The sequence below is a fragment of the Phalaenopsis equestris genome, unplaced genomic scaffold (assembly GCF_001263595.1).
Source record: "Phalaenopsis equestris unplaced genomic scaffold, ASM126359v1 Scaffold000002, whole genome shotgun sequence".
Classification (NCBI taxonomy): Eukaryota; Viridiplantae; Streptophyta; class Magnoliopsida; order Asparagales; family Orchidaceae; genus Phalaenopsis; species Phalaenopsis equestris.
This window is the reverse complement of record NW_018164444.1, coordinates 12,015,365-12,039,995: the sequence shown is the minus strand read 5'-3', so window position 1 is coordinate 12,039,995 and position 24,631 is coordinate 12,015,365. Positions and strand designations below refer to the sequence as shown.

The following is a 24,631-nucleotide window of genomic DNA, read 5'->3' as shown; positions in this document are numbered from 1 at the left end:
TATATATATATATATATATATATATATATATATATTAACCGCATAATGGTGTGGGTCCAAATCCTTGCTTTTGTTAGATGGAAAATTAAAGCAAAAATTGAAGTTGGGCGTGAGCGGAGAGAGAGAGAGAGAGAATACAGTAATAATGGGGGTCAAGGGATCGTATCCAGTGGCTCCGGAAGCGAAGCTGACTCCAGTGAGTAGGTCCTCTGCTCCTAGATTTTGGCCGACATAAGCAGGGACTATTTCCTTTACACCCAGACTTGAGGCTGCAAAAATTACATATAAATAATTCGAAATCACAAATAGCATCAATAATCAGAATCATAACTGACCTGTGCAGGGGGATTGCAGGAATTTTTTTATTTCGAAAAACATTTTATCTATTCTTTTTCAATAAACATCACATAGAAAGCTTAATGCTTTTTAAAACCACCAGGTTTATATTTCTTTATGATGTTTACATATTACATAAGTTTTCCATGTTTAGCCATAACAATGTGCCCCAGGCCCCCAATAACGAAGAAAGCTTTATATATTCACGACAAGGCACGAGAAGAAGAGAAAAATTAATAAATCTCTTTTTAATGTAGATATATTTTACTGGCAATTAGATACAAGGCTATCCGAAACATCCTATTTACAAATCTACTTCCTTTTCATTCATTTTTCAAAAATTTCACTCACATATAAAAAAACATCTAAAACTTCAATCCAAAATTTTCAATTTTATTAAATTCTCAATAATTTGGTCGTGAGACATGTAAATACATTGTTCCCTTTGTTAAAAAAAATCACCTTGATCACTAATTTAAAAATATGAGTATTTCAAGTGATTTGTACGTGTTTTTATTGATAACTAGTGCACGTTCTCTTCAGAAATTCATTTATTAATAAAAAATTTGCAAACTTATTTGTGCGACCCTACTTCCAACTACTCACCCTTCGCTTGATTATTATACCTTTGTGCAGGGGGATTGCAGAAATTCATTTAGTTTTTTTATTGCTGTTTATATGTCAGTCACAAAATTTCTTAATGATAATTAAGTATTCATTAAAATCGGTAATTTGAAAAATTAAAAAAAAAACCGTGATAACCATCTGAATCAAGAAAGCCCCTACTACTAAAAAAAAAGCCAATTTTCGAAAATCTCGATCAATTTGCTCTACTATACACTAACAAAGTTGATTATGAAAAGCAGAAGGGTCTGCAAAATAAAATTATGAAAAAACTTTGTCGAATTTAAAATAAATGTATACATATAAGATCACCGGGTATGTTACCATTGCCCAATCTACTTGTGCTTTACGTGACTGGGAAAAGTACCTATAAGATCACCAGGTATCTTGCCATTGCAGAATCTCCCAGTAGGTACATGGCCGATGAAGTCCTTGCCATATGGAGGAAAATTACATTTCACAATAGTTTTTATAGCATTGTTATTTCCAGGATCAACAATGGAGTCACCAAACAAAATAACAGCAGGAACAATAGGCTTCGACGTTTTGTTGGCAGCAAGGGCGATTTGTGTGCAGAAGAAAAAGCTCGTAGCTGCCACTAAAAGACGAGTTGTGGCGATCTGTGAAGATCCAACAAAAATGTTTATGCGCTCCATTGCTCTGTTTCTTTGTACTTTGAGGTGCTGAAGAAGGCAATGACAACGTGTTCTTTTTATAAGCGGGAGAAAAGTAGGAGTTGTTCAATCCAAAGCAGTAGACACAGATGCATGAGTTATTGGAAAGACAACTCACAAGCTAACTATAAAAGTAGGGGAATTTATTGCACTGAAAGAAAAGTTTGTAGATTAGTAGATTAAGAAAAAAAAAACAACAAAAAAAAAAAAAAAAGAAGAGCGGGCGGGGTGGGTGGGGTGGCTGTTGGGAGTTGAGGGTCTATTGGATTCTAGCTAATGTATGGAGGCCCTGTTCCTTCCAACGCCGAGGAGGGAGTTTCCGCACCGCCAGTGTGTTTTAATAGCTCATTTTAAGAAAAATAATGGAAGAAGATACTGCTGACATGCACGGGAGAAGTATATCTTGAATTTTCTAGCAAGGAAGCAAACAAGATCCGAAGTTTTGAAAGTCTGGCATATTAATGCACTGCAAAAAAATTGTGTTGTAAGTATATGTAATTTAAGAAATATTATCGCATATTAACTTGAGTAATTTTGTCAATGGCTGGTAAAGTGATAATTTATATATATATATATATATATATATATATATATATGTACATATAACTATATGTATGCATTGTTGAAATATAAATTTGATTTTTAATAAAGCAATTTTTAGAAACATATTCTAGAAAATTCTCATCTAAAAGCTTATTCTAGAATAATCCATAGAGTTGTTTAGAATATGCGATAGGTATGGAATTATAAAGAGAATTCTAGAGATTCATTTGTAACAATTAGATTGGAATTGTAGTGGCACAATACTAGCCATTAATTTAAGAGGTGTTTCTAGTATAAATAGGAGTGGAGTATTTGAGTTTGTATGAAGCAAATAAAATGTGATAAATAGAAGTGTAGCTTATTTTATAAATTTTTAACGTTTACCAAATCCTAAAATCTTCTCTATTCCAACAAAACGGTATGGGAGCCTAAAGATTCCCTTATAGAGCAATAACAAACGGTGACATGGTTTCTATCCAAGTCCCGATGCTTAAGGAAAGCATCCACGACAATTGAACTAACAAGATGCAGTCACTCCTTGGAGCACATGATGTTGGGGAGGTTGTGGAGAAAGGCTACGATGAGCCAAGTGACGAGTCCGCTCTATCCACAACACAAAAGGATAACTTTAGAGACTTGCGAAAGAGAGACAAGAAGGCTTTCTTCCTCATCTCTCAAAATTTAGATGAAGATGGTTTTGAGAATAGATCTCAAGTGCTACTTCGCCCAAGCTAGCATGGGAGAAGCTTAAGGTATCGTATTAGGGAAAAGAGAAGGTTAAAAAGGCACGACTTCAAACTTTAAGAAGCTAGTTTGATGCTTTGTATATGAAAGAAGACAAGTTGGTCTCTGATTACTTTTCTAGAGTCATTATCATTTCCAATCAACTAAAAAGAAATTGTGAGAAGTTAGAAGATGTAGCTATCATGAAAAAGATTCTTCGATCGTTAGATTCAAAATTTGATAGCATCACAACCATTAACGAAGAGACCAAGAATTTACAAGCCATGAAGACAGAGCAACTTTTGGGTTCATTACAAGCCTATGAAGAAAAAAAGAAGAAGAATGAAGAGATTGTCGAACAACTCCTCAAGATGGATCTCTAACCAACTTAGAAAGATGAAAGCTTCAACAATATTAGAAACCAACATTGAAGAGGTAGCGGACAAGGATGAAATCATACTAGCAAGCAATGATGAGGTACCAACAATAACTATGAGAAAGAAGAAAGCTCTACAAGAGGACGTGGTAGAGGACAAGGAAGAGGTCATGCTAGAGAACAAGAATGGAATACTAACAATAACTATGAGAAAGAAAAAAGCTCTATAACAGGACGTGGTAGAGGGTACTCAAACTCGAGGTATGATAAATCTCAAATTAAGTGTTATAATTGTAACAAGTTCAGACATCAAGCAAAAGAATGTAGAGCAGCTAAGAACAAAGTTAATGAAAGAGTCAACTACATAGAAGAAAAGAGAGAAGAAGATGACACTCTACTGCTAGCATACAAGGACAATAAAAGAGGTGAAGATAGTACATGGTACCTGAACACTAGTGCAAGCAACCATATGTGTGGGAGACGAAGTATTTTTTTAGAGTTGAAAGGCAAAGATAACATTCTCATCCGCCAGAAAAATGGGAAGCATCAATTTTTTTTCTAATGTTTACTTTGTGTCAAATATGACGATCAATATCTTGAGTTTAAGTTAACTCTTGAAGAAAAGATATGATATTCACTTGAAAGAAAATACACTCTTCTTAAAAGACGATATTGATAATTTGATTGCTAAGGTGGAAATGTATAAAAAGAGAATGTTCTTGCTCAACATTCAAAACGATATTGCAAAATGTCTCAAAACCAGTTATAAAGATGCTTCTTGGCTCTGACATCTTCGATTTTAGCATCTCAACTTCGGATGACTCGAATTGCATTCAAAGAAAAAGATGGTGAGAGGATTACCTTGCATCAACCAGCTCGATCAATTATGTGAAGGATGTTTACTCGGAAAGCACTTTAGAAAAAACTTTCAAAGAGAGTCAAGTTCATGAGCCCAAAAGCCTCTTGAGCTCATCCATACAGATGTCTACGATCTAATAAAGCCAAGCTCACTTAGTAAGGGAAACTATTTCCTTCTCTTCATAGATGATTTTTCATGAAAAATATGGGTGCATTTTTTAAAACAAGAATAAGAGGTTTATGGAATATTTAAGAAGTTTAAGGCTAATGTAGAGAAAGAGAGTTGTATTAAGATCAAAGATATGCAATCTAATTGAGGAGGAGAATATACTTCAAAATAGTTTCAAGAATTCTGTGAAGCCAATGGAATACGATGAGATTTAATTGTTCCAAGATCCCCCAACAAAATAGAGTAGCGGAAAGAAAGAATATAACCATCCTTAACATGGCAAGAAGTATGTTAAAAGCAAGAGATTGCTGAAGGATTTTTAGGCAGAAGTGGTTCCATGTGCTGTTTATTTGGCTAACTGATTACCAATAAAAAGTGTGTTGGGATAGACATCATAAGAAGCATTGAGTGGAAGGAAGTCTGACATTTCTCATGTATGAGTTTTTGGATGCATAACTCATGAACACATACCAGACGAGAAAAGAAGTAAGTTAGATGACAAGAGCTAGAAGTTCATTTTTATTGGTTACGACACCAAATTGAAAGGGTACAAGCTATACAATCCAAATACAGAGAAGACAATCATCAATAGAGTTGTCATATTCGATGAAGGAGGAGAATGGGACCGGGGACTACATGATGAGGACTACAACCTTTTTCCATATTTTCAAGAAGAAGACGCAGAGCAGCTAAAGATCGAGAAAGTAAGAGAAGAGCCTACTTCTCCACAAATAACATTGATTACAAGTACTCACTCATCGTCATCAACTTCAAGAGAAAATTCAAGTAAAAGAGTACCATGCTTCAAAAGATTACAATATCTTTATGAGGTAACTAAGAATCAAGATAATCTTACTCTTTTTCTTCTTTTTGCCGACTGTGAGCCCTTGGATTTCCAAGAAGCCATGTAAAGCAAGAAGTGGAAAGAAGTACTGGATGAAGAAATGAAGGTAATCGAGAAGAATGACACATGGGAGCTAGCTTTACTTCCTAAAGGGCATAAGACAATTGATGTGAAGTGGGTGTATAAAGCAAAGAAGAATTCCAATAGAGAAAATAAAAGATATAAGGCAAGATTGGTGACAAAAGGCTACAGTCAAAGAGCAGACATCGACTATGTTTAGGTATTGGTCCTTATTGCTATATTAGAAACTATTTGACTAATAATCTCTTTGACAGTTTAAAATAAGTGGAGAATACATCAATGGATGTAAAATCTACCTTCTTTAATGGAATACTTGAAGAAAAAGTCTACAATCAACAACCATTAGAATATGATGTCAAAGGATAAGAAGACAAGGTTCTAAAGCTAAAAAGGGCTCTCTACGGGCTGAAACAAGCACCAAAAGTATGGAATAGTTGAATAGACAAGTATCTGCAAGAGAAAGGCTTCATAACGTGTCCTTATAAGCATGCTCTTTACATTAAGAATGAGTATGGAACTGTATTGATTGTTTGTTTATATGTTGATGACTTGATCTACATTAGAAATAATCCAAGCATGTTTAAAAAGTTCAAAGAAGCGATGGCAAAGAAGTTTGAAATGACAGCTATTGAACTCATGACATATTTTCTTTGGCGTTGAAGTCAAGCAAATGGAAGATGGCATTTTCATCTCTCAAGAAGGTTATGCAAGGGAGATATTGATGAAGTTCAAGATGTATAATAGCCGACCTATAAATACCCGTGTAGAATGTGGAGTCAAGCTATCAAAGTATAATGAGGGAAAAAAATTGATCCAATGATTTTCAAGAGTTTGGTTGGAAGTTTGCGCTACTTGACATGCACAAGGCCTGATATTCTTTATTTTTTGGACTTGTCAGTTGCTACATGGAGACTCCGACTGCTACCCGCCTTAAGACCGCTAAAAGATCTATGAGCCATATAAAAGGTAGAATTGATTTTGGCTTACATTACTCATCATCTAACAATTTCAAGCTTGTAAGATATATCGATAGTGATTGGGCAGGAGACATGGCTGATAGAAAGAGCACTACAGGGTTAGTGTTTTTCATAGGAGACACTGCTTTCACTTGGATGTCAAAGAAACAACCAATTATCACTCTTTCTACTTATAGAGTAGAGTATGTGGCTGCAACCTCATGTGTTTGCCATGCATTTTGGCTTTGAAGCCTTTTAAAGGAGTTAAGTTTATCACAAGAAGAGGCGATCAAGATTTGTATTGATAACAAGTCTGCAATAACACTAGCAAAGAATCCAATTTTTCCATGATAGAAGCAAGCACATTGATACGCGCAATCACTACATTAGAGAATGCATCGAAAGGAAGGAGATACAAGTGCAGTACGTGAAGTCTCAAGATCAAGTTGCAGATATTTTTACCAAACCACTCAAGAGCGAAGTCTTTATTAAAATGAGAAGTTTACTTGGAGTCACAAAATCAAGTTTAAGAGGGGGTGTTGAAATATAAACTTGATTTTTAGTTTTTGGGCCTTAGTTGTTCAAATAAAGCCCTTAAGAACCTAATTTCTAAAAGCATGTTCTAGTTAATTCTCATCTAGAAGCTTATTTTAGAGTAATCTACAGAGTTGTCTAGAATGCATGGTAGGTATGGAGTTATAAAGATAATTCTAGAGAGTCATTTGTAACTACTAGATTAGAATTGTAGAGGCGTAATCCTAGCTACTAATTTAGGTGGTGTCACTATTATAATTAGGGGTGAAGTCTTTGAGTTTGTATGAAGCTAAGAAACGGTGATAAATAGAAGTGTAGCTTCTTCCATAAATTTTTAACCTTTGTCAAATCTTAAAAGTGTCTCCATTCCAACATGCATATGTATGTACATATGTGTATTTATATGTATGTATATATTAATATTCTTAAGTAAAAAGTATTTTTCTCCTCCAATTTGTTCTGAGATGTTCATGTCTTAGGTTGAATGTCAGTCATTGCACTTTTCATCCTAAAATATTCAGAAATTTGATGAGCTTTTTTTTTTTCAATTAAATCAATTGAAATTTAAAATAAAAAATCAAATGAAATCCAAAACACTTGAATCAATTGAGCTTTACACTTAAAAAAAAATTGATAAAAGAGTGCCAAATCAACTTTGAATTTTTAGAAATTTTTGAACCCCAAATGAAACATATTTAAAATTAAAACTTTTAAACAAAATTTTCAATAATTTTTCATTTGATAAGAATTTCAAAATCCCTCAAATTCTTAAATAAGAATCATAATTTCATATTATCCCTTGAAATAAAAAACGTTGATGTTAAACAATAATCTCCTCATTCATGAAATTGATTAATTTTATAGGTAAATGCCAATATGTGAACTGTATTTTGATCATTGGCTACACATATTGGGAGTCCATTTATTGACCTCATTTTTTTAGTCAAGCCTACTTCCCTTGATTGATGCTTGGTTAGACTCCACTTGAGCTGAAATATATTTAAACCCTGAACTTATTATTTTCTCTCCAAAAATTATTTTAAGGCTCAAAATCTCATTTTAAAAGATTGTAACTACCTTGTTACCACTAATAAAGATTATGCAAACCTTTTTGTTGATTTGTGGAAATAATTTTTACTGAAAGTTATGAGCTTAGAGATTCTACATTTGAAAAGTTATCTTACGTAGAAATATTTCAACTAGTCATTCTTTTTTATGATTGACTTTACTATTTAGTCCATGTTATCAAAATCATTTAAATGAATTCTTTCGTGCTCAATTTTAACCCCATTTGGATACCTTTTGAGCAAGGAAGAGGGAAAATGATAATTTCGATAATAAAATGATTATTTGTCAAGGCTCTTTGAAAATAACTTCAAATTAACTCCAATCTTATAAAATGGTTGTTCTAAACTTAAGAATACATCATTTTGACTAATTAAAGCCAATGGAACTTTTTGTTCAAAATTGATCATTTTCTCACTCCTATGATGCGGCCAACTTTGAGAAATAATATCTTTTTGCCCAACTTAAATTGATTAAAACCAATTATGCCATTAAATTCCTTGAATATTTCTATCAACTAGAACAAAACCAATTTTTTGGCCTTAACCACCATTAATCACCTCGTAAAAATCTTGAATAACTTCTTTTCAACTACAAATGACTTTATCTTGAGCTAGAGAACTCCATTTTTGAAATGATTTAGACAGTTGGAATCCTTATTTCATCCTCTTTAAAAGCATTTATTATTTAGAATTTTTTGATAATCCTTATCAATTTTACAAAAAAGCTCTTCATTTTGGTCTTAATTACCATCATTCTCCCATTTAATTATCTTTATTTGATTACCTTACTAATCCAAGTGATTGAATCCTATTAGTCAAATCTATAAAAATTGAAATCCATCATAATTTCATTTATCCTAGCCTTTAATTTCAATTTTGAAACCAGTCTCTCAATCTCCACCTTTCCTCTTTCATGTAACCAACCACTTCCCAACTTTCTCTCCCCAACTCCCCCAATTTCTCCAGTTGTAACTTCTATTCTCCCTCTTTACTCACAAAAAATAGCCCACATCTTCCTTAAGTCTTCTCCCATTTGAAATTCCTTTCTCTTTGTGATAATTCCCTTCTACCTAAGACAAAAAACCGAGCCTTCATCCATTTCATTTGACAATATTTTGAGCATCAAAGGGCAAACCAAGGAGCATGTTGACCTCACTTTTGGTTGAGGTTTAGTTTTCTTAGTTTTCTTTGGTTGAGGTTTAGTTTTCCCTCTTTAGTAGCCTAGGGTCTAGCAATATGACTTTCCTGTTGACTATTCCTAGAAAACTAGAAAATGAACCCTCACCATTAGAAACTCTAAACTTCTATTTTCTCAACTTGAAGTTCCACATATTGGTCCCAACCTCTAGCACATAGTAGGTGGGGTCAGTATGGAGGATCTCAAGGAGGGTCCCCATAGGACTTCTTGACCTTAGGGTTGACTCTAGGTGTTGGTCTGGAGTTATTTCACTCACTGGCACTCACTTTCACCAACAATCACTCACAATCCCAAAATCCAAAATTGTTGGCTTTGATCTCTTGATCCTTTGGGAGACTCATGTAGATGGTCCCCTAAACCCACTAGCCCTAGGATAAGGTTTAACTAAGACCACTGCATAGAGGACCCAAATGGAGATTTCATTGGTCCATAGCTCATATAGGGTGGTTGGTACCCAAATTCTACCAAAGTCCAATTTGGCCTTTTGCCCCTAAATCCACCCAAATTACCTAAACATCCTTGAAACCCTAAATTTGGTCAAAATTCTCAAATTCAAAATGCCCAAATTTTCTAAATCCACCCAAAAATTCCAAAATTACCAAAATACTCCTAAATTTGCCAAAATTACAAAAATACACTTAACACCCCAAACTTTTCCAAACATCCAAAATCACTTCAATTGTCTCCAAAACCAATTCAGATCCTCAAATTGAACACAATTTGGCCTATTTAACCATTTTGATGAAAACACCCAAATTGCCTTTAAAGGCCCAATTTCCCCGAATTCACCTCAAATGTCCATAAATTTGGCACTAATTCCCTTCATATTCAATCGTAAACTTAAATTAATCTTTCATTTGATCAATCCAAACCAAACCCAAGGCTAATTGGCCCATGCTTTGAGCTCAATTTGACTTAACCCCACCAAATTAAATCTCATAGCCTACTCAATTTGACCCAATTTGAATCCTAAAGTCTTAATAACACCCATAAACATCAAATTAGATTTTCAATTGGTCTTCACAAAGCATTAGTTTTACTCAATTTTAATTTAAGTCCAAACTCCCCAAATTTGCCCCAAGTTGGCTATTCTCTAAACCCACCAAATTGAAAGCCTTAACTCCAAAATTTCTACTCCATTACTTCATAAAAAATCCTGATGACATCTTCCTTAATCATTTGGACCATTCAATTGAGTCAAATTCCAATCCTAGTTCAACCTAAGCCCAAGTCTAGTCCAACATGCCCAAATAGACCAAAATACCAAAATCATTCAAATTGAGCTTCCAATTGAATGCAAAATCATTTCAATCCTCCACCAAAAATCTTCATGACAATCATCTACACAATTTTGATCAATCAATTGAGCTCAATGTCATGGCTAGCCTAACCCAAACCAAACTTCTAGCCATTTTGACCTAAATTAAACCCATACACCAAAATTGACTTAGCCATGCCTAAGCCACCAAATTAATTACACCACAACCACCAAGTACACCCTATGGAGAAGGCTAAACCCTCCCAAACCACCCAAGTAAGCTATGGACTGGGTCCCTAAATTAAGGGATCTTAGCCCATTTTTGAGCCTTAACTAAAAATCTCTTCCATCATGACAAACCCTTGGAAGCAAATTATAATTAGGCCTCCCACTGACCCACCTAACCTTCTGGCCACCTCCCCTGGCCCTGACGACCAGCCTAGTGGCTGGAAACCAAAACTGAGAGCCCCAATGCCAAATCAAATGCAATTTCAACCTGAAAGGCCAGCTCATCCTATTGGCTCTTTAGAGCTCCTCAGCCCTCCACCTAAGCACCATTTTACACCCATCAATTAGCTCTAAGCTGCCCCCTAAGCTCCTCTATTTAATCAACCCCTCCATGGCCAAAGCGAGGGGTGTGCCAAAATCTCTATGGAAACTCTGTCCAATTGCTTTCAGACTTTATTCAAGAACTTCTAAGCTAATTGCCACCATTTTCCCCCATTGACCCTCACTGTGGAAGCCCAATTTTGAGCTTAAACTTTCAACTCAAATTTGGACATTTCCCATAGTTCACAAAATTCAAATTAATTATGCACACACCATCCCTTGAGCAAGAGGAGTTCATTCCCCATCAAACCCCCTCTTAAACAACCTCTAACTTAGCTCTAGACCAACACCTGAAATCATGCTTGATCGAATCATACCTAGACAATTCACCAAGGCTTGAAACTTCATATGGAGGTTCGTTGGGTCCAATCAAAGCTACAACCATCATCTGATTAAGGCCTCCCCTCTCAGACAAAGGTGCTGAACTCCAACCCTAAATCAAGCTTGTTTTGACTCACTATACGTATTTACTGTATTTCATACCGTATAAATCATATAAATATGTTCGTCTTGAGTAGATGAAGGTTTAGAAGCAAACCTCATGCGATTTGGTTAAGTCTAGCTCGAGATCTTAAGGTTTTAGTGTGAACAGCTCACAGGATAGGTCACTTGGGGATGATAAAGAAGAGCCATCCGATCGCATCCATTGGACGGAGGAGATCGAGCCGGGAAGACTCTTGGAGCATAAAGCGTGATCCGCGTGGAGGCTAGGTGGTTGGCAGTGCCAAATGGCTGAGCGCCACATGGAGACTTCGAAGCTGCCTAGGACATAGTCAGCACCGCGTGGTTAAGTAGAGAAATAATGATTTTTGAATTTCTTAAAATGCATAAACTTTAAATATCCATATCCTTCTCTAGAAAAATCATAAAAATAAAATAAAAATATCCTCTTGCTCAGTGAACAGAGGAGAATAATGTGGACAAAAAATAAAAATTATTTTCTCACTCCTTGATTTTTAATTAATTAAATACCCTCTGTGATATTTTAATTCTCTATAGCTTAAAACATTTCACCCTGGCTTGAAATTTGAGAGTTTGTTCCTCATGATAGAGACTATGTCTTTTGATTTTTCCAAGGTCAGAGGTTTTTCCAAGGTCAGAGGACATTCGGTCAGAGGACATTCCTATGCTTCTAACCCTAATTTTCAATCTAAGGTGACCATTTTAGTTATTTTAATTATATAAATCAAAATATCACTTGAAAAATTATGGGAGTAATTTTAGTAGGTTTCCTATGGTCAGAGAAGTCTAGGAAAAATATTGTGATGCTTTGAATCACCTTGTACATTTGTATACTTAATTAAATGCATGAACCTTACATTAATTTATGTAAATTATATACTGATCAAAAATTGAGAAAATTACTTCCCATTGTTCATAAAAATCATATTTACTCACTGCAAAAATACCAAAATTATTTGACTTAGTCTATACACTAAAGTGAATTCTTAAGGAAGCCTTGCTTTTTTGTATAAAAATAATTATATTAAATTAAATATGCTTAGAAAAATTATGAAAGTTGTTTTTCTGAGTTATTTGTGATTTGGGACATTTTATAAAAATAAAACCTATTTTATGAAAATTGTTCATTTTTCAAATAAATTTTAAATTAAAAATAATTAAAATAATAAAAAATTTTAAAAATACAAAAAATGGCTCAAAATGAGTGGGAATGTCCCTTGATCACTCATAAATCATTAGGACATTTTTCCTAATTTTTCTAAAAATGAATTTTAAAGACTTAAAATGAATTTTTCATGTTTCACATTCAAATAATTATAATAAACAAATTAAAAAATAAAAAAATATAAGATTTGATTCTCTGGGATTTTTGAATTTAGAGAAGTCTATTAAAATTTTAAAAATGATTTTTGTAATTAAAATATTATTTTCTATTTAATTTAATCATTGAAATTGATTAAAAATTAAATAATAATAATAATAGAAATTTTATTTAAAAAATCATGAAATTTTGTCTAAGTGATTCTCTGACCTTAAAGAACCTCTAATAATCTTTCCATAAATATAAATTTTATTTTGGATAATCAAATAAATTAACTTTTGAAAATCCTATCTTCTAAATTTAAATAATTATCTAAATTAAATTAAAATTTTGGGAGGTCTACATGTTCTCCTCTAACATTCTAATTATCTCATGAATATGACACTCTAAACCCTCAAAATCATTTGAGTTGTGCTTAATGTGTTATATGGTGAAGTGCCTAATAGAATAGTGGTAATTTTAGACTTTGGTGCCTTAACCAAAAATTAAGATTAACCAAGGGAAAAAAGGGTAATTTTGATCTTAATGAATATGTTTGGATGATTGAAATACGATGGGGTTAAGAGGTAGAAACTCACGCACCACCCTTGCACAACATTAACAAGATTATAATTCTCCCAATCTTCATGACTTGGAAGTTAATTGAGATCAGACGATTCTTAAGTGATGAGCTTAAGTCAAAATAATGAAAGTTTAATTTTCTTAAGCCCAAAGTTGAAGATGGTTTAACCATTTGATATGGATATATTACTTAAATAAAAATCTTGATAATCACTATTTCACCTATTATGATTATTAAAGGCTTATTAGTGACCTAGGCTAAATTTCTAAACTCAATTGATTGGATTTAGAAGATGATATAATTGGTGACTAACATCCTTAAACACTACAAGCCTGACCTTAATCATGAGCACCACAGTCTTGAATGACCTAAACTTGCCTTAGGGGCACCTACTCACATAACATTTAAACAGAACATTAATTGATTAATCGAGTACCCTATCTTCGAGATAATTAAATTGTTGAGTTTAACCAAGCAACGGGGTAGTCACACTCTAGCCTCGAGTGATCAATAGAACAATATGATAAGTCAAAAATGAACTCGAAATATTTCAAGAGATCTTCAAAGTGATCCAGGGACATGCCTCGAGCATTTTGAAATCTGTTGGACTTTCTGAAGGGCAAATTGGACTTACTATATTTTTGTCCTAAAATCATCTATTAGGATCTTTTTAGATTCACTAAATTCATAGCTTGGGGTTTGGTAGCTAAACCTTCATCTACTCATGAAATTTAAATTCCTTGCAATACTATATACATGCCTTGCAAGTACTGACCTTTCAGGGGGTGTAACTAGAAGACTTGCCAGATACACTTTTACAGTTTACAGTACCATCTTTTCTTATACTTTCCACACTGTATTTTTTTTATACTTACAAAACTTGCATGTTAAACAACAATGTCACCCTACATGAAAATCAAAATGCTAAGGTAGTCACCAAACCAAAACCAAAACTAAAATCAACCAATATAATATTCATTATCACACATTCAAAATATAAGACAACTCAAAATTTAATCACAAACATCACAAAACAACAATTGAAATTAAATTAAGACGTCTCTATCAGATGATCGGGAATCCCTCGGAGGAGGTAACCTACAGTTGCTAAAGAGGCTTCCCACAGTCTGAATGAAAGTATGGAATTCATTAAATTAAGTTTAGTAAATTCATTTGGATTAAGTGAATCCAATAGAAAATAGTGGTACCAAAATAAGGGAACCGTAGGATCCTAACCGGTGTCTCTCTAATCAACTTTAACATGCCCCATAACATTTAAGAACTATAATCATATGGACATCTAATTTTACATCATAACCTGACACACTAGAAAACTTAAACTCGTCACGATGAGGAGCTTGGAGCTAGCACTATGGGTAGCACAACCATCCTCAACAACAAGAGGATCTACAACAACATGTGTTTCCTTAAAATTAAATAACAAGTCATAGAATTTTGAGGTTGTTTGCTAGTGTGAAATAAATCCTCAACCTCTCTTTAGGCCTTTGTATAGCTTCGCTGTACAATATAGGCCCTGACTCGTCCTAGGATTAAGAGGTTTTTGTTCATCACGACTTAAACCCTCACATCTTCTAGGCTATTTGTGTGATCGTTTCATATAAATGTAAGCCCTAAATAAATAAAATTGGCAGGATAAAATAATTAAATATTTCTCCTCAAAATTAAAGCCAAACAATAGGATAGCCTGGGAAGTCACTGAGGTTCTCCTTTGGATCTATGACATCCCCTAGTTCTTCCTCCTTTGGACTCTATAAGAAAATTTTCTAAACTTGAACCATTCTCTTTTTAAACCCCTTTGTCCGATCTAGTTGAAAAGTCCTATCCTTTTGACTTCTTTGAAGATAACATTTTCTGATTTTTATCGAGAGTTTTCATAGGTAACTTTGGTTATCTAAGATGTAGTTAACTATAGGGGCTTGCCTTTATAGGAAGCTTTTCTGAACCCAACTTAATATAAACCCTATTTAATTCTTCGTATTAAATAGAGGAAATTGTCGGTAAATAAAATAGTTTCACAGACCAAACAAATGTCATATGTTTCTTAGTTTATTTGATTGAGCCTCACCCTCAAGGCTTGTGTTTATCCCTCGGTATATGTACAATAATACTAGTAGAGTGCTTTTTCATCTAAACTGTGAAAAATATGAGGTCAGTTTGATTTCATATTTTTATAAATTTATATATATACGTAAATATATATATATATATATATACGTAAATTTAATGCATTTGTGACCGACAACTTCTAATGGGCAACTCATCCAACCAAAAATAGTGCTGACAGAGCAATCAAACATAATCAGTTTAACCAAACAAAATCAAGCATAGAAATAACAATTATCCAAAATTATATTGAAATTCAATGGGCTTTCATTCCTATTAAATCCTAAAGTCTTATAATAACATTCCTATCTATTCTTATGTAAAATTCAAAATGCTTTACTAATAATTTTGTTAAAACTGAAAAAGAAATTTCATGTTCATAAGGCTTTTACATCCAATAAATTTTAAAGTGTTTAATTCATGTTCTCTTGCAAAATTTAATAATTTTCCACCATGTTTATGTATAAACCAAAATGTTCCTGAATGAAACCTTAAAGCTTTGATTCTTATTGTGTTTAATTAAATGAATTTATAGTTCCTACATCAAGTTATCTTGTTCTTCATCATTTTAAGCCCAAAGCAATTTGTCAATGTATAAACTTAAAGAGTTTTCACGCTTATTATATTTAAGTACATATATATAATGTTTATATATCAAATTATCATGTTTTCATCATGTTAAATCTAAAATTGAAAATATTTTTGCATTAAACTATAGAGATTTTGTTCTATTATATCCTAACAAGTGTATTCAATATTAATTCATGAAAATTAGATGTCTTCTTGCATGTTTTAGCTGAAACTGTGAACCTACTACATATATGTGCTAGGTTGTAATTTTTAAATTATTTCTCTATACATGCTTCTATGTCAAATGTTATGTATTAAATGAACTAAACCTTAGGGCTTTTAATGTGTCATTTGGTTAATGCTCTAAATATTTTTCCACTCTTCAAAAGTTTGGACTGAAACCTTTAGCCCTTAATTACTTTTAATCAAGGCCAATTAACTTTAATTATCCTTTACTGAAACTACATTAGTCTAGTATATTTTATAATTCACTTAATAATAATTTTTTAAATAAATAAATTAATTAATTAGCAAATTAAGCAATTAATTAGCATATTAATTGAATTAACTGAAAGATTAAAGATGATTTACTAAGTTAATTAACTCAAAAATGGTTTAGCTTACTAGATAATATCATCACTCAATTAATAACAACCTTACTTATCTAATTAATATCTTAATCAACTAATAAATCACTTAATTAACTAATTTAACATTTAATTAATCAATTAATAACTCAATTAATTAATAAATAATTTAATTAGTCAATTAAAATCTTAATTAACCTTTTTAATCACCTCAATCAATAGATTGATAACTTAATTAATCCATAAATAACTTAAGCAATTAATTAATTACATATTTGACCAATGAATGACTTAATTAAGCAAATTAAAGTTAACTGTAGCCAAATATAAAAAAATCTAGACAATTCCATAGCCAATTCATACTAAATCCAAAAAAGTCCTTAGTTAATCCAGGCCAAGTCCAGGAAAATCCAAACAAGGCCTTAGTTAGCACTTTCCAAATCCTAGCTAGTCGAGTCCACGTCCAGGATTATCTAAGTCAACTCTTAGCCAATCTTGGCTAAGTCCTAGCCAATTATGGTCAAGTTGAAGTCCAAACATAAATTAAGGTAAACATAAACCAAATCAAACTAACTCAAGCTTAACCATAATTATGAAAGAGGGAGAAATATGTTTATATGTATAAAAATTAACATGTATTATATAAAATTAATGTGTAATTAACATATATGTAAAGTTATATATTAAGGTGTGCTTTACCAACAACAACAACAACAAAGCCTTAGTCCCACTACATGGAGATGGCCCACTACGTGGAGACAGCTACATGAATCCTTTTTCTCCATGAATCCTTTCCTTTTTCTCCATTGCATCCTAATTAGTGTCATATTTTCATTTAGTTCTAGTAAATTAAGATCATTTTTTATACAATAAGCCCAAGTATTCCCAGGTCTACCACTACCTTTCTTAATTGAAGTTCTCCCCTCTATTCTTATCATTAGATTTAAGAAAGAGCACAATTAGAGCAGATGAGAAAAACTTACTTGAATTGTCTTCAATAAGGAAACTCTAGATTGCAGGGTTACATCCTTTTTAATAATCTCCCAACAAGTTACATAAAATTTAGAAGTAAACCCAACTGGCCCAGGAGATTTTCTTGGATTGATATCTTTGAAAGCATTATAAATAGCTTATTCCGTAAGAATATCAGAGAGTTCCAAACCAGCCATATAATCTCTATTGTCTTAAAAAACAGTATCATCAATTGGAAGCACCTTCGTATCAATACCAAATAAGTCAGAAAAATATTGCACAACATTATTACCAAGCTCTTGCTCTCCAGTAATAACATTCCCTTGCTTAGATATAATTTTAAGGATAGTATTAAGATTCCTTCTATACTTTATGGTAGCATGAAAATATTTTGTATTTTGATCACCACAAGTAAAGATTACATCATTAGCCTTTTGTTGCAGGAAATTCTCTTCCAAAGTAATGGCATTGAGAAGAGATGCATGAGCAGAAGCCACCTCCTCCATCATCTCTGGATACCTTTCCACTTGAGCCTCTAGGTGGTCCACCAATTTCTCAGCCTCATTGACCTTATTATTAACATTACCAAAACTTGTTTATTCCACCTTTTAAGAGCTCTAGCCACCTATTTATGTAGTTTCTAAAGTATGTACCAAAGACTCCCAGGACCTTGAAAGCACCAATTCTGCTTAATTAAGCTTAAAAAATAACCATGAGAAGACCAAACATTAAGAAATATGAAATTATAAGTAGTAGGTTGGTTAGTGAAATGAAGAGTAAACATTATAGGGTTATGATCTAAGGAGGCATGATTTATGTGCAAGACTCGTAATTGGGTAATACCCAATGAAAATATGATGGCTAAAAAAATGATCTAATCTCAGATCCAACAATTCCCTTCTCCAAGTAAATTGAGGACTAGAAAAACCCAAATCAAACAAACATGCCTTCCTGATATTGCTGCAAAAACGATTTATGAGACTAATATCACAAGCCCGACCACCCCTCCTCTCCTCAGGCACCATAATCATATTGAAATCCCCTCCCACCAACCACTTATCAGTAATGGCCTCCCCCGTACTAGCAAGTTTGTTCCACAATAAATATTTTTCATGTAAACCGAAGTTGGCATAAACAAAGGTTGCCCACCCCTGAAATTCTTCCAACTGAAAATCAGTAAGAACAGATTGCTCATAATCTTTAATTATGGAGAGGTTAACAAAACGTTTCCAAAACACCCATATTTTATTATCTTTGTTGCAAAAGTAATTATTTTGCTTAAATTGGTTAAAAATTCTATCCTTATGCACAGAAACCAAAGGCTTTAAAATTGCAAAAATGTAAATTTTATGAACCCTACTTAGTGGTAGTGGGCATAACATCTCCATGGTTAGGTAAAACATCCCCCATTAGTATTTAAATTATCTTGCCAAACGTCAAAGGAAATCATAAATTCCCTCCCATTAGTAACATTTAAATTGGTAGGATCAATATTATTTTCATCATTAAGCAAAGGATTGTTCACCACTGTTTTTTGCAAATCAACATTAAGGCCCTACTCGTCATCTATAGACTGAGGTTGCTCAACAACAGTAGCATACCCATCATCGCCATGTCCAAAGTGTTTTGTTCTCCTTTTATCAGATTTGAGATTAGGGTGCAAATGGTAACAATGAGATGTGGCATGCCTAAACATATGATAATGTGAACAATACGGGGAATGCCACTAAATTTCAACACTTTGCCAATAGACCTGATGGGTAGAACCTATCCATAATTCATCACAAAAAATTTGGGTAATATCTCTTTCAACCAAAACACGAGATTCTGAAGGATGTGTAAGTGTGAAAGTAGAATTACCCATTTTATGAGGCTTGCCATAGGCAACAGTAAGGGAGAATAAAACCTCATGATTAAAAATATGAAACTTAAGACCCAAAAAATGTAACCAAACTGGAATAATAGGAGCTTCAGTCTTCAGATCAAAATCAACAGCCCAATTGAGAAGTTTCATTATTCAATTTTCTATCCTCATCATACATCTAGAGAACAATTGAGTATAATCTTCATCATTGGAGAGCCGAATCAAGATATGCCTACCATTTAACAAACCAATCTTCCACCTCCCCTTAAGTTTCATAATTTCAAACTCCTTCCAAGAACTTTAAGAGGAGAATGCCCATAAACAAATTTTCCAATCAACACAAGTCTATAGGAGGAAGATAAAATATTTGTTTCAACATCATACATGAAAATTGCAAGCTTACCATTTTTTTCTCGAACTTCTAATGAAAGTATAATCAACCCCCATAATAAAAGACCCAATGAAAACAGAGAAGAATTGCAAGACCCAGATGATCCCCCACCTCCATCCAACACAAAATCCACAAAACTACAAACCTCCAACATACTAGTACCACAAAAAAAGAAAAATTGAAAAACAAAAGGATCTCACAAGCATCCAAACACCAATCAAAGAGAAGCATCAGCGTCGCCATAGAATTGCCCCAAAATAGCCAATCACTAGCAGATTGAACTCCATCAGTGTGTGTGTGTATTCATGCAAATAATTAGTATATGCATGCAAGCTCTTTCATCCGTCAATGGGATAATTTGAGGGTGGCCGAGGTTTCTTGTTTCCCTCTTGTTTTGTTGAGTTTCTCTTGATCTTAGCTTGTTTTGCTTGGTGTTTTCATTTTTCTCTTTTCTGATGGCTTTAATCTCTCAAGAAGCTGGTCCTTGCTTCCCTGATGTGCTTGTAGGGAATTCCAAGTGCTCGATAAATGTTCTTTTTTTGTTAAGTTCTTAAGAGTAGCTAGTTGATTCCTCTTTGGCTCACTTGCCCAAAAAGGTGACCAGAAAAAATGATAAACCAACATTATTTTTTCTTGATGAAGATACTAATTTACTTTTGAAACCTCTAAAACTCACCGTGGTTGGTAAATTTTCATTTTTCTTATTGGAAAAATGGAGGTTATCAAAAGGTTCTTTATGGAGTTGAAGTTATCTTATGACTGACAATAGGTTTATTAGATGAGAGAAATTTGATGATCCAGCCAGAGAAAAAAGAAGAAATAGTTTTATTTTTTCTAGAAAGATCTTGTTAATTGACAAATATTACATGAAGATTTTGAAATGGACCTCAGATTGTAATCTTGGTGAGGAACATTTCGTCTCAGTTTGGATAGGGTTTCTTAGTTTGAAACTAAATCTTTTTAGTTTTAAGTTTTTATATTCTTTGGGTTATATTTTTTTAATCCTTTGAAAGTGGATATTGCTACTCTTAATTGCCCTAGGTCCTTGATGGCTAGAGTACTGGTTGAGAGAGATGTTACTATGATGTTTCAAGTGGCTATTTGAATTGGGAACTCTAATAATGGTTATTGGTAAAATGCAAAGATGAAATTTGTTCCATTATTATACCAGATGCAATTTTTTTGGGAATTTTAATTCTACTTATTATATTCCCACCACGAATTAAATAAAGGAAAAAAATTTCAAATTCCCATATATTAAATGACAGGAAATATGATGATATTATGATAAAATAGCATACTCGAACTGATCTTGAGAATCAAAATGATAAAGATTCTTATGATATACATGAGGTTCCTAGAAATATTGAACAAGCTATTGAGCCTCTGTTGCCGCCGGACCATCGCTGCCTTCACCGCCAATTCTCTGCAATTGTTGAATGCCATCACTTATTCGTATCATTGTTGTTGAGGAGTTGCCACTCTATTTATCTTATTACATTGCCCTTGTCTCTAAATAACTTATTCTCTCAGATCACGTGAATGACCTTAAGATCTTAAGAAACTCGAAGAAGGAAGAAAAGTGCAAATGAAAATAGAAAAGAGCCAAAAAAAATATGGGGAGAACTTCATTAAAATAAACATTGCAGGAAAACACTAAAGTGTTTGACACGTGAGATACTCGTACAAAAAAAAAACTGCATGAAAATTCCATAACCATAGATTTAGGAACAATACTTATTCTGAGTTTCTCAATCTTCTGTAAGAGTGAGCTCTTATAGTTAATTACATATTAAACAGTTAAAATTGCTTAAGAAAACTATCGATTAAGGTTAACATTTGTTCTTAAAGAAGTTTTAATTAATAATATCAAGGAGAGAAACACCGATGTACAAACCAAAGGGTAATAGATTTATAAGAATCTGGTACTACCCTAAAAGTTTTGTTCATTTTTGTCTTTGCTATTTTGTTTTATTTTTGACTTTGCCATTTTATTATGTTATATTTTGTCGTTATATTTTACTTTTATATTTTTCATATTTTTTTGTTATTTTGTTTTGTTGTCTTGAGATTCACCGTTCAAGATTCAAAGTGTCATCCCTGTAAAATAAAGCTAGAACACCCTAATAAAACGTAAAGTAAATCTAAATCAGAACTTGTATTGTCTCTTCAACAATCGTAAAAAAAAAAATTAGTAAGAAATTTTATCTTAACTTGTTGATTTAATTGATTGAATTTGAAATTTTTGACAATTTGGTCAAGATATCTTTGGCTCCGTCATCCCTGGATCGTTAGTGTATTCATATCTACTTAATCAGAAAGGTAGTTAACCAGGATTAGAAGATTCTTGTCAGTAACCATAATTTGAGTAATCTAGGAGATCTGAACAATTGGGTTTGAGGTACGTTTGGTGATCTTTGTTCATTAGGGTTTTGCTTAAGTTTTAATGACTTTTTTCAAATTTTAGGGGTTGAAAACTTTTAGATTTTTTATGATTTATTTGGAGATTAAGTTTTGTCATTTTTGTGTATTTTTATCGTTTGGAATGATTCAGTAAAGATCCCATGGTTCCATTGTTTCGAAATTTTAGGCTTAAGATTACTTAGGATCAATTTTAGGTTGAACCTAAGAATTTAGGTTGAGTCTAAATTGACTTAGACTTAATGTTAAAGTGTTAAGTATAAGGATTGGGAGTGAGCTTAATCTAGTGAAGGCTTATGGTTGGTTTAAGCTTAATTTGATTAAAGCTTAGATTAAACCTAATAAGTATAGTGTGAGTTAGACATTGTTATGGTTTAAGGTTAATTAAGCCTGACTTAAAAGATCAATTAAGCCTAATGTTGTTTATACTCAATTAGGATTTATGATTACTTAAGCCTAATTTAAGTAAGTCTTAAGAGCATAATTAAGTCAATGTGGTTTAGACTTAATTAGGATTTAAGTTTAAGCCTAATTTAGGTAAAGCTTAAAAATTTAATTAGGTCTAATTAGGGTTAGACCTAATTGGGGTTTTAAAATTAATTCAACCTAATTTAGCTAAAGCTTAAGAGTTTAATTAGGTCTAATTCAGTTTAGACCTAATTAGGGTTTAAGGGTTAATTTAGCCTAATTTATGTAAGTCTTAAGGATTTAATTAGGTCTAATTAGGGATAGACCTAATTAGGGTTTGAGGATTAATTAAGCCTAATTTAGGCAAGATTTAAAGGTTTAATTAGGTCTAATTAGGGTTAGACCAAATTAGGGGTTTAAGAGTAATTAAGCAATTAAGCATAGTTTTGGTAAGGCTTAAGGGTTTAATTAGGTCTAATTAGGGTTATACCTAATTAGGGTTTTAAGAGTTAATTAAATCTAATTTTTCCAATGCTTGAACGTTTAAATATTTCTAATAAGGGCTAGACCTATTTAAATTTTTATGATTAATTAAGCCTAAATAAGCCTAATTTAGGTAAGGCTTAAGGGTTTAAAGAGGTATAATTAGGGTTAGACCTAATTAAGGTTTAAGGATTAATTAAGCTTAATTTAGGTAAGGCTTAAGGGTTTGGTAAGGCTTAAGGAAGGCTTAAGGGTTTAATTAGGTCTAATTAGGGTTATACCTAATTAAGATTTAAAGATCAATTAAGCCTAATTTAGGTAAGGCTTAAGGGTTTATATAGGTCTAATTAGGGTTAGACCTAGTTAGGGTTTAAGGTGTACTTAAGCCTAAATTAAGTAAGGCTTAAGGGTTTGATTAAGTCTAATGTGGTTTAGAACTAATCAAGGTTTAAGAAGTACTTAAGCTTAGTTTAAGCAAGGCTTAAGGGTTTGATTAGGTCTAATGGAATTTAGACCTAATCAGGGTTTAAGATGTACTTAAGCCTAATTAAAGTAAAGCTTAAGGGCTTGATTACATCTAATGGGGTTCAGACTCAACAATAGTTTAAGGTGTACCTAAGTTTAATTTAAGTAAGGCTTAAGGGGTTTGATTAAGTTTAATGAGGTTTTCACTTAATTAGCGTTTAAGATGTACTTAAGCCTAATTTAAGCAAGGCTTAAAGGTTTAATTAGATCTAATGGGATTTAGACCTAATCAGGTTGCACATAAGATAATCTAAATCCATGACTTAAAAGTTAAGCTAGGTCTAACTAGTTGGACTCAACATATGACCTAATTTTATGTTCAAATCAGATCATTTTTAAGTCATATAGTTTGAACTACTATTTTTGGGTTAAATTGTAAATTTTAAATTTATAAATTAAACCCCTAAAGGTTTAAATTATCATTTTAAACCTTCAAAAATATTGAAAATTTTTTTTAGTAATTAGATTAATTGTCAAGAATTCTCTAACTAATTTCAAATTTAATTTTTAATTTTGTCATTTAATATAAATATTTTTTAAAATAATTACAAAATTTGGTGAAAATTGGTCAATTTTATTTTGGGCATTTTCTTCACTTTGGAAAAATCAAGGGACATTTCCAAGGGTGAAATGAATGATCGCTGTGAATTTTATAATTTTTTTATTTATATTTAATTTTTATTAGTTAAAAATCCCATAAAGAGTATTTAATTAATTAAAAATAAAAAATAAAATTTTTATTTTACTTTTCTTAGCTCACTGAGTTTAGGGATGTTTTTTTTTATTTTTGTGTTTTTTCTTTGTGAAGTAAAGTTTTTTCAAAATATTTTGAATTTATTTAAATAATAAAATCTTTATTTCCTATTAATCTGACATGACTCCAACTCATACCTTGGAGTCATCAAAGCACTATACGACAACCACTATTTCATGAGACATATGCATGGGTGGTAAGGTGGACCGTTGTTTAGTCCGCTTCATATGGGCGGATCAGTGGTCCATCTCCATCGATGCCGTCCATTTTCTATACACGGAAATGGATGACATAGGTTCATCATCCCTGTGAGACGATTAACCATAAAGTTGTTCGT

The 24,631-nt window shown here is 32.6% G+C and overlaps 1 protein-coding gene across 1 annotated transcript in view; it reads right to left on the bottom strand.

Moving 5' to 3' along the window:
- Positions 1-1,713, bottom strand: part of LOC110020615 (GDSL esterase/lipase EXL3-like) — a 5,354-nt gene extending 3,641 nt beyond the window's left edge. Inside the window, exons 1-2 of the mRNA XM_020718774.1 lie at positions 1,328-1,713; positions 139-269 (exon numbers count right to left, since the gene is read on the bottom strand). Of these exons, the coding sequence (XP_020574433.1) occupies positions 139-269; positions 1,328-1,616 (420 nt within the window). The 5' untranslated portion in view covers positions 1,617-1,713. The remainder of the gene's footprint in view (positions 1-138; positions 270-1,327) is intronic.
- Positions 1,714-24,631: the final 22,918 nt, after the last annotated feature.